This window comes from Coenobita brevimanus, chromosome 13 (assembly GCF_032717465.1).
Source record: "Coenobita brevimanus isolate Jiangsu-jjx chromosome 13, ASM3271746v2, whole genome shotgun sequence".
NCBI lineage: Eukaryota > Metazoa > Arthropoda > Malacostraca > Decapoda > Coenobitidae > Coenobita > Coenobita brevimanus.
The window spans coordinates 57,911,236-57,923,129 of record NC_136966.1 but is presented as its reverse complement, the minus strand read 5'-3'; the positions used below and the strand labels follow the sequence as shown (position 1 = coordinate 57,923,129).

The 11,894-nt window shown below is 41.0% G+C and overlaps 1 protein-coding gene across 1 annotated transcript; it reads right to left on the bottom strand.

Annotated features, from left to right (window-relative positions):
* Positions 1 to 6,247: 6,247 nt before the first annotated feature.
* Positions 6,248 to 10,314, bottom strand: LOC145416576 (UPAR/Ly6 domain-containing protein crok). Its single transcript, XM_080285524.1, has 3 exons — positions 10,257 to 10,314; positions 8,705 to 8,887; positions 6,248 to 6,896 (listed from the first exon to the last, which is right to left on the bottom strand). Exons 1-3 carry the CDS (start codon positions 10,312 to 10,314, stop codon positions 6,676 to 6,678), a joined length of 462 nt encoding a protein of 153 aa, XP_080141650.1. The 3' UTR covers positions 6,248 to 6,675.
* Positions 10,315 to 11,894: the final 1,580 nt, after the last annotated feature.

The window sequence follows — 11,894 nt, the reverse complement described above, 5'->3', positions numbered from 1 at the left end:
TATATATATATATATATATGGCACTGTAGGAGTAGAGGGGAAAATAAAGGCTGGAAGAAACACGGAAATGTGAAGAGAGGTAGAACAGTAGGGCAGGAAAAAACAGTAAGCATAAAGATACTGGAGACAAAGGAAGAGAGGTGGTCAGTAGATTGCAAAACGCGATATGTGAGTAAAAAGCATGTTGGCATGTCCATTTGGCTGGTGCTTCATGATAGAGAGCAGGTCAGCAGTTTGCAAAACATGGTTTATGAGCAAAATGCATGTTTGCTTGGCGTGTGGCTGGTGCCTCTTGTCTTCTTTTTCTTCTTTTCCTGCCTCTATTTTTCTGCCATTTGACTGGTGTTTCTTGTCTTTTTCATATTCTTTTCCTGCTTCTTTTTTTCTTATATTTTTTCTACCAAACATTTGAACATTCAATTTACAGTGCTATGATGCATAGTCTTCAGAATTCTGAAGATTCCCACATTTGCAAAAAAAGACAAAACACCAGCAATACAAAGGTTTCCTCCCTTTCTTGGCCAACATTTATCTGACGCTATTTATTATACCATACATCAAGAAAAGTGATTATTACAAACTTTCCAATGGTTTTTATCAAATTTTATCATCATCATCCAATCCTACATTGCCCCATGAGGAGCGTAGGAGCCTGGGGCTAGGCAGTTGGTCCCGACATTTAAGATGAGAGTGACCAGCCTCACTCATCCCTGAGTGACATTACATGAACAATCAACCCCAGCCATCCCTTGGATATATACCTTCACCGGCTCAATTCGATTGAAGCCACCAGGCGCCAGTTTGGTTATACAGGTATGGTTACCACCCAGCGTAGTAAATGGTTTCCTAGTGCACAGGAAACCATTTGGCTTGTCACTCAGTGTAGAGTCACCCACAGGCTGAAGGAAGTGGAAAGAATGAAGGAAAGAAAGACAGAAGAGGGAGTGTAAAGTCACCCGTAGACAGAAGGACAAGGAAAGAATGAAGGAAAGAAAGACAGAAGAGAATGGAAGGAAAGAAGGATGGAGAGGAAAGGACAGACACCCGAGAGCAGCACTACATCGAGTGAGTGGATGGTGAGCGACCCCACAAATCAAATTTTAAAATACATATAATAGAAGCTGTTGTAACTGCAAACAAGCAAGCGCATTTATCAATACAATACCTACATTTCAGTGTTGACATAACACTCCAGCTAGTGAAGTCATCAGCAAGCAAAACCATCGCCTGGCGAAACTGTCTGGTGACATACAGGAACATTAGAACATCTGGTGCTAGTGTTGCATTACTGCTTTTGGGTACTGCTGAAGGATGTCTTCATGTGGTAGCTCAGATATACAGTACAGTACTTAGTGACTGCTGCCTGGATATACCATACAGATGTCCCTCAGTTGCCTTTCTACATCCTGAGAGGAGGAAGATGGACTGCAAAAAGCAGCTTTAGCCTGCGGTCTACCTGATTCACATCCAGGTAAGCCTGGATGTGAAGTCAGTGTAACACAAGCAATCTTTAACTTAGGAGAGAATATGATTATGGTCCCAGACCTCATTAGCCATGTACTGACTTACCTTCCCTGCCCTACCCTTCACTGCAGTCCACTGTATCTTAACAGCAGTCAGTTTTCCTTGACCTTAAATCCTGCCCTTAATTCAGTCCCAGTGTTCACTTAGGCCTCAAATACAAATAATTTAGACAGTCAGGGAGTGAAGCCTAAGATATAGCTTGAAGGAACTAGGGACATATTTCCTAAGCAGAACAGAGTCTATCTATCTATCTATTGCCAGACGCCTCAATCCCGTTTGGGGTGGCCCCAAACAAATCGCATCCAAGTCTCCCTGTCCCCCGCCATTTCACTGCCCTGCTCCCAACTCACACACCCCTCTCTCATATACCTCTCCACCCCATCCCTCCATCTCATCTTCGGCCTCTCCCTTCCTCTTCCCCCCTCCACCTCACTCACATACACTCTCTTCGTCAGTCTTTCACCCTCCATCCTCTCCACATGGCCAAACCACCTCAGTGTGTTCCTCATAACGCTTCCTATCACATCCACATCCACACCACAACGCTCCTCATTCGTCAGTCTGTCTCTCCATGTGACTCCACAGGCTCCTCTTAAATAACTCATTTCCACTGCTCTCACTCTTGACTTGTGTCCTTCCAACAACGTCCAAGCTTCAGTTCCGTACGTTAGAGTTGGTATCACAATACTGTCATGTAGTAACTTTTTCACTTCCATGCACACTCCCGTTTCTTATCACTGCTTTCAAAGAACCAGCAACCTTTCTTCCCTGCTTTACCCTTTCAAGCACTTCACCCTCCAAACCTCCATCCTTACTCATCACACTACCCAAGTACTTAAACGTACTCACATTTTCCAATTCCTCACCATCCAACCTCGCTGTACATTCAGTGACTTCACTTCTCTCAAATACCATCACTTTACTCTTCCCTACATTCACCTTTAGATTCCGTTTCTTAAGAGTCTCCCAAACTCATCCACCAAGCCTTGCAGCTCCCCTTCGTCTTCACTCAACAACACAGTATCATCTGCAACCAATAGTACAGGGAGTTCCCAAACACTATCCTCTCTCACCAGGGCCACTCCAACATCCACTACCCTACCTTGTACCTCTTTTATTACCCCATCCATGTACAGATTGAACAACCATGGAGACATGACACATCCCTGTTTCAACCCAACTTTCAAAGAGAAAAATTCACTTAGTTCACCATCCACACGCACTGCAGCCTTCGCACCATCGTACATACTCTTCACAGCATTCAACAACTTCCCATCTACTCCATATATTCTTAACACTTTCCACAATCCTTGTCTATCCACCCTGTCATATGCTTTCTCCAAATCCATGAAAGCCGCATACAACTTCTTTCCCTTCTCTAGAAACTTTTCCACTAAAGATCATTCTTCAATTCCTGGAATAGGATCATTCCATTTTCGAATTCAAGCTATCCACCAAATTTTATTTTTTTTTATTGTAGTAGCAGCAGTAGTAGAGGTAGTTGCAGCCCCACATTTATCTGAAATGTGTACCTAATGGACTGCAGAATGAAGTTGTCCTTCTTTTGAAGCCACCATCCTCCTTTTGGGGAATAGGGAGGGGACTTAGGGATGTTTGTATAACCAGGCAGCTCCACTGCCCAGTCATATCAATGCCACCCTGTGAAGGCATCCCTCCCTAACAAACACCTTATAAAAATAACAGAAAGGATAAATAATACCATTATTACATAAAAGTTTTTAAAAGAATATTACAACAGTTTTAGTATAAAAGTGGAAGGGTGATGGACGGATTTGTTACCGAGATGTGCTAAAATACAGCTTATAAACTATATGTACTGTCCTTGTGGTTCGGGGAATGTTTTGGTATCTTATCGCATAAGCTTAAAATAAAAACAATGTAAACCTAATCATGGATAAACAGACATACACATAACTTCATTACTCACAAAAATATTTCATTTATACATACTAAAAACTTTTAACATTACACATTTAAAGATCTGATGGACGGAACTGAAAGAGATTACAGTAAACCCTCATTATACTGAACACAGTCAACCTGAACTTCAACTACATCGACCTGTGTGTGCTTGTCAAACAGCATTCAAATATACTTAATGACAGATCGACTTACTGAAGTGACACAGTCACCAGATGACAAAAATGGTAACTAAGGAGTAATTTTTGCTGTTTTTCCTGTTCTGCTGTTGATTGACTGAAAATATTAAATATTTACCTATACAGTACCAAGATACCCATTATAAAACACACAAAACTGAATGTAACTCTAAACATTCAAGTCCATTATGTATCTGGTGAACAAGAAATAGCATATCAGTAAATCAAACCTGGGGTCACTATAGTCTTCCCTAACAAACACTGGCTATATCATCATCCTTTTCTTCCTATTACTGTAGTTCAGTATAGCGAAAATTTACTGTATCTGTATTATTCAGGGGCAATTATAATACAGCGAGTTCTCATTATGTGTCAGAGATGTCTTCCAAATTATTACAACTCTTCCTCAACAACTGATACTATAAACTGGAGGAAACTGGCAAATCATCTTTATCTGTAGCATTGGAACTGTAATAGGCACTTTTTCTGTAGTTTCCTGTGGACTTAATGGAAAAAATAAAAAAAGTGACATATAATGAGAACATACTGTAGTCTTTGGGCTTTATGTCAGCTGGCATATGGCCACTTCAGTTCTGACAAAATTCAGTACTGTTATTCTTAATTATGTTGTTAATTTTTTGCATTGTCCAAACCGGGGACACTCTCCAAGAATTGTTGCACACAGTACCTTACGGGATTATTAACCACACTCCCTTACACTGCTTAAACTGATGACAATGCTTTCACTACCGTAAAACAGACTGAAAGTACTTAGTATTTACCACAGAAGTCTGAGCCATCACTATATATAATTACCACTTCAAATCCAAGTGACATCATCATACTGAATTCTTGCAGCTATCTGATAATTTTATTTAGTTTAGTAAAGACCTGTGGTACTCATGAGGTTTGCTAAGACTGTTTTTAGACCCTCCAGCATGAAAAGTCTGTCCAGAGCTTAATAAAATCACCAGTATATGCCAACTATGAAATGGAAAAGACATCCCCAGCCTCAACAAGTTAGGTTCACGCATCAAACCCCTCATATCACACTGGGTCATAATCTCGGTTTCTCACGGGTTTAGGGTATTTTCTAGCACCTCACCCAACTAGTGTATTTCTGCATATGCCATCTTCTTACTCTCCTGTATATTAATTATTTGATCTAAGCCAGTATTACAAAGGAATAAATGGCTTACCAGTACTGTACAAACATAAAGCAAAGTGCCATGTGGAAAACAAATCGAAAAGAAAGAAGTGGTAACGATTCTCCTAATTCCTTCAGTCTGATGGCATTAGTTTAGTTAGTATTCTTTTTCCTCAGATTATTTTATTAGCTTAGATCTGACATTGCACACAGAAAGTATTAATGAAGGGTGCAGTTTTCCTTCTTACGGTGAATAAGACAGTCTCAGGATGACAAAATAAACCTGTATCATTGGACTGGAGAGGTTAACCAATGAGAATGTAATTCCAAGCTTTTAGGTGCCACAAGAGACTTCATAACACTTCGTCCTCAGTGATCTATTTTCCATATCGCACCTTAATACTGTAAACTCCATTGGTGCATCGTTCAGCCGACGTCAGTATGTCACAGCAAATGGGGCTGAATTTTTAAAACTCTGCAGGAAGTCCCAAAATCTAAATATGCGCCATTCATCAGGAGTCCCGCCACCATTCAGGGGTGTTTTTCTATGTCTGAGCAGTTACACAGCAAGATTATAGGGTTTTTATAGGGGCTTAGACCCTTTGGGGAGTTTGGGGAGGGAATTAAAGTCTGGTTTCATTATATGACTGTTCATATGCAATACGTCACTAGAAAGATTATTCAAAAATCATACCCTCTTTTAGAATAGTTTAAAAATTGGTCGTGATTTCACTAGAATATTTTCAACTGCTGCCTCTGAGAATCTTGAGCAGACACAGTGACACTGACAAGCCAAGAGTCAGCTGTCACAGCCAAGAAGGTAGCCCAGTGTTTACTTGCACTGTGACTGTCTGCCTTTTGTTCCATTTTGTGCATGAATGACCACTGAAAATCTGAAACAACATTGCTATTGTCAGGTAATTATGCAAGTGCATAACAAACAGTACAGTGTGTGATATTAAGTGAAATGATAACCTTTTGTATGTGAAATACTGAAACTTGTGACTTGGAAATCATGTCCACCTTATGTAACTGCCCCTCCCCATATCAGGACCTCCAGTCAGTTGACTGAGGCAAGATGGCCACCCAGTTTGTACATTCGCTGTGATCACCTGCCTTTCGTTTTATTTTGAGCATGAATGGCCACTGAAATGCCATTTCTACAGCCAAATAATAGTGCAAGTGCTTAACAAATACATTGTCCAGTGTGCGATTTTAGGTGAAGTGACAGGAATTGGTGTGGAGTGATCATCCAGGCCCTGCAGCTGTTTCCCAGCCTTGGGAGGGACCCTAGGTGACGACTGGTACCGGTACTGGTCGAGGATGTACTGCAGGTTTTGGGGGGCATTTTAGGTTTTGTGGTCAAGGTCACCCACCTTAACCCTAATGAATCCTTGTTATACCAACCTCATTATACAATAGGTCTTATCTTAACGAAACCCTGTCACGTAACAAGACTGGCCTGCACGTCAATTTCCATTAGTACGTCACTTTACAACACCCCTTTAGCCACGATATGTAGGATAATTGGGTTTACTGTATTCTCTTGGATAACATAATGACACTTTTTGCATCAGTAACATACAAGAGAATACTGAGAATAATGTGTAGAATAAATCCATAAGGGAGAGGCATTATGAAATCTCCAAAGCCACTTAGAATACTGTATAAGCCCTCAACTCCTTCATTCTGGGATGCAAATTTTCTATTGTTCTCACGACTACTGTACAATTTTGTAGAGCCTATGGACACATCTTGCAGCATAGAGATTTGTGAAGGCTATACATTGTTTAACTCTTCACAAGAAAAATCTGTCCTACAGTGAATAAAATATCCTGGAGACAGCAAGAACGCAGCTGAAAATGCATCACTGGATTGAAAGGGTTAAGCCAGCCATTTAAGAAAGGCAAGGGCTAGAAGGGCACAGGAGAGAAGGGCATGGCAGGGTGATGAGGAATATGGAGCAGAGTTACATCCATCAGAGGTGCAATAGCATTCTTCCCAGTACACCCCATTGGGATCCAGACCCCAGTTACACATGTTGGTCACGCCAGTTTCGGTCACTGATGAACACCGACGTATTACTGTCCTCCACCGTCCATCCCCTGTGGAAGAAAAATGCGCTTTAGGATGAACAGGTTCAGTGTATGTTAGCCAGCTAAGCTATCTAATCACTTAATCATCCAATTTTTTTTACTGCCCCGTAAGGTGTGTAAGGGCCTGACACTATGCTTCTTTCCCCTAACGTTTAAGCCTCTGAGCAGTAGTATGAGAGCTGGAAACCCCAACCACCACTCAGATATAAAACCTTGTGGGCCACATACAGTTTGAGCTTCTAAACCCAATTCATGCACCAGACATCCATTCAAGTACATGTATATGGTTACCACCAAATTTTCACAGATGGTGTCCAGAGCTACAAGAAACCATTCAATATGTAACTCAGTGCTGAGTCACTTGAAAGTAGCACTATATCAGGTGAGGCAGGGAAGTGGGACAGAAAGTTTGTGAGGGAGTTCTAGGCGAGGGGTCAGCCATGAGGTTTGTACAAAAGGCAATGAAGAAATGTTCATCACCATCATGAACTTTCGTCCTACCTGAAGATGGACCTATGACCTCACCTTAGTTCAGGAGAGGTAACAGAATTCAATTTAAAATATAAAATAATATATGATCATGGTGGCTCAGTGGTAGAGTGCCAGACTTGGGACCTAAGAGTCGTGAGTTCACACTACGGCCGGGTAAGTTGCCATGCTGGGAGAGGTAGCGCTTTCCTGTCACCTAGCTGGTTGTAGTAGCCATAGCTCAGTGGGTTAGAGCATTCTGACCAGAGGGTCAAAGGTTCGAGTCCACCCAAGGGTCACTAGTGGACATCAGGAAGGGCATCCAGTCATAAAGTGCTACACGCTCCAAAACCTAAGTCCTCTACCCAGGGGCAATGCCTTTGCCTTTATCAACAAAAGGGGACACAAATAAAATAAATAAATACAGTAAATAAAAAAATAATAATAATCATGTAATAATAAAAAAATATCCAGGAGGGTCAGAGAATGGAGGAAGAAGGCATACAATAAAAAAAAGGGGGAGGAAGGGGTCAAGAGGAATTTCAGGACAGGCTAAGAAAAAGGAATGAAAATATTGAGGAACTAACCAAGCATAATGCAAATGTATCAAGACATCCTGAAATGGATAGGTTTTAAAATCTGGCTCTCTTTTTGTTAAGGTTTAATTGTGAAAGAAAATATTTGCATGCTCTCAGCCTTGGATTTTTTCTTTTTCATTATTCATAATCATCATCATTCCGACCTCTTTCTTCCACTTAATGATGGGGTGAGGTAGTGCTCGGGAACGAGTGAAGGTAAAGCACACAAAGGGGAAAACTATCAATCTTATATCAACAAAAATAAAATTAAACATGTCACTGTACTGAATAGATTAAAGAAGGTGTTATTAACACCTTCCCAGTCTTGTGATGGCCTGGGGAGTCCAAGCTTTAATTAAATGTACAACCATTCTTTGGACAGCCTTGGGTGTTATAACACAGGGACTGACAGCTTGGCAAGACAGAGTAGTGAGTTTGAGAGGTGGCAGAACGGGAAAGTATTATACAGTATGAACTTGGCATCAGTGAAAGGGGGGGGGGGAATTCAGGACTGAAGGGGCTTACCTGATATCTTTAGTATCCCCCGCATGGCTAAAAGCTGACACTTGAGCCACACGAATGGTCAGGGTGTAACCAGAACAGAAGAGACCATTGTCCACTGTTCTTAAACAGTAACAGAAAGTTTTTATGATTTTATTTTTATTTTATGAGATGATACAAGTTAAATGATGGGGGAAAAAAAAAAAAGTTGTCAGGAAAAAGTCATAATAAAACATTAAAGTACTTTACGGTATATTATACAGTACTTACAGATGAACATACGTGGCGACTGTTTTGTGACCTTGACACAGAAGGTGCCGGGTGTGACAGACTCCTCCTGGAAGCAGTCAACAGGGACATGTGCATCCTCATCAAAGGACTCATACGCCCCACACAAGTCCCTGCCCTCGGGGTCCTCGTCTGTCGAGCACTGATAACACTTGATGCCTACACCTGATGAGAAGGACAAAGGTAAACATTCTTTCCAATTAACCAATAAAGTCCCAGGATGTCTGTCATATTATTTTATTTATTTCCCTTATTTAATTACTGGTACCTTAGATGAGATAATTCAAACTTGAAGCCCTGACTGACCCCTTTTATAATTCATGGATGTCTTTATCATATTATTTTATTTCCCCTTTTTATGTCGCTACCTTAGGAGACTGTCCAAATTAGAGTGGTTGCATATATCCCTCACTAACCCCTTTATACTGTGGTACTCTTCGAAACAGAATGGTTTGGAAATGGCAAGATAACAGCAGTAGTAGTAGCGTACAGTAGCAGCTGTAACCCTATGCACATCTGAACTATTAATCATCAATGAGACACAAGCCAGACTGAGGAGGACATTATGTAACTGTAAAAGCAAAATACATTGATCCTGTTCTTAAACCTTCGTCATGTGAGTTTCTTCCACAAAATTTCAGTCATAAAAAAAATTATAAGGTGATGAAACTGGTTAGTCCTTCTCATAAACTTTATAAAAATCATGGATAAGGGGAATTTTCAGCTTCATACAGTCAAAGATATTCTAACAGCTTCTAACTTACGGTATCTAAGCTGTCCTAACATACGGTAATCAAATCTACATATTCCAATGAAGGATAATATTTAGCAGAAACCACAAGTTGGAATTCAAGTATATATATTGCAATGTTTTCTGTTTATATCTCATCATTTGCTGATATTTTTTTTTCTGTGATATGTTGTAAATGACCCCTGGGGCTATTAATGACATCAAGGGGGGGAAGGAGTTAACTGATGATGGAAGTGTCTTAAAAGGAAGGTGTCAGCAAACGGCAAGATATAAACAGCTCTTCAAACTGCTTTAATTCCAATTGTGGCTTTGGCTAAATATTGACCATAAAGACCAGGCCTAACCAATCTAATCAAACCTAAGAATTCAAACCTAACTACTCAAATTTAACCTGACCTAAGTAACTTACCCAAGAAGCATGACAGTCCAAAGTGGCAAATATATCGTGATGGGAAACTCTCTTAGATTTTGTGCCACCCCTGACGTGGGATAGCGTCAGACAACCTTAAAACTTTACTTAGGTTAACCACACCAGCTACCACCAAAACCTGTGTTAGGGATGTATGGTGAAATCAAGAAACCATGCAGCTCTTAAATTGGTATTTTGCCATAAAAATATACCCAAATTGGCATATAACACATAAAGGAAGGGCGAAAATACAAAAATAATGGTTAGGTTAGGTTGGGAAGAGTGGGCAAAAACCAAAAGCAGAGGTAATGGGGGACAGCATATTAGGGTTAGGGTGGTAATTTTAAGCATAATTTCCCAAAACACATACTTACATTTTGTTACGATGCCTAAAATGAGCAGTGAGGTAAGGTAGATACCCTGAGAGAACATTTCTTGAGACTACAGAATGAAACTCTTCCGTTTGTTTTGGCCAGGGTGTGTCGGTTTGGAGGTCGGATCTTGGAATTGGGACTGATACATAAGTTCCTCCAAATTAGTATGGTTAACGTCAGTTTTACTAAGTAGCCTTCTGGTATGTATCATATGGTGAGCCAGAGTAAAAATAATTAGACATCAGCCATGTAATATGTACCAGTTTTGTTGTGAGCAAAACGCGAGATGAAACATTCTCAAGGTTAATATTTACAACGATAGCAGAACGACGTTCGTTAGTTATTGCCCTTCATCCATGGACAGTGTTAAGGAACATGGCAGTAGAACGAAGTTGATTAGTGCCCTTCATCCATGGAAAATGTTAAGCAAGATAGGTTCTGACAAACTGGATGGTTTCTATGGGTGAGTAAAATCGTGTACTGTTGGCCAAATTCAACATCCTTGACAGCCTCTCACTTCGCTGGCAAATATTCCTTAATTGATTGATGATACGTATGTTTCTTCGCCCTTATACAGTTTTCATAACCATTACGACCGTAAACATTCACTAAATAATCCATTCATGGATATGCCCCAGCTGTACAGATGCAGTGTAATCATTGTGACCAGCTCGCGATTCACCCGCCAAATTGGGCTACTTTTGAGATGTGGAATCGCGGCACCAGTAATTGTTTCATAATGTGATTGCTTAATTAGGAAACATTTTTCAACAATAAATATTTCGGTCAATCAGTCAGTTTTAAAGATGTGCGGTGTGTGTTTTTGGACTATATTTAGAGCAGTAGTGCGACCACTGGGCTATTTTTTTTGGTGTGTGGGATAAACTCGGGCATTTGAGTAGATGATGTTCTTTGTAGCCTACTGTTTAGAGAGTTTGTGTTACCAAATCTGTGCTTAGAACAGGTAAAGCGAGTGCACTTATTGGTGAATTTCACCGAGAGATGTAGGCTGGTCAGCTACCGTACCTTTAAATGTACTGGCCGGACCACAGTAGCCTAGAAAACCTCAGTCCCCTGCACCTCGTAAGAAGGGTAAGCTATTGCAGTTGTATGCAGTGCCTTGCTATTTACCAACCTGCCTGCCAGCCTACTACATTGGTTACTGATATACGACTGTGCCCACCTAGTTGTACCTACCTAGTCCTACTGTACCTACCAGTGCCCACGTGTGTCCCTGTTCACCTACCTTTCTACCTGCTTACCACAGTGCCGACTTACCAACCCTACAGTCTCCCACAGTGCTTATCAACCAACCTACCAGTATACTTAACCTACCTCCTCCCTCTCACAGCCCCTACCTACCTACCGATCTGTCTCCCACAGTCCTACCCACCGACCTCCGACAGTTCCTGGCTACTTCAGTTGCTGCCTATCTACCTATCTTCCCACTGTGCTTACCTACCCACCTGTCACAGTGCTTATCTACCAGTGTTATACCTTCCTACCTATCCATCACATTATTATACCTACCGACCTACTTTCCTACCTAACTAGCTACTTCAGTGCCTACCCACTTCCCTTCATAAACACCCATCTGCCACATTGCCAGCCCATCTACTAATCTATCTACAGTAGGCT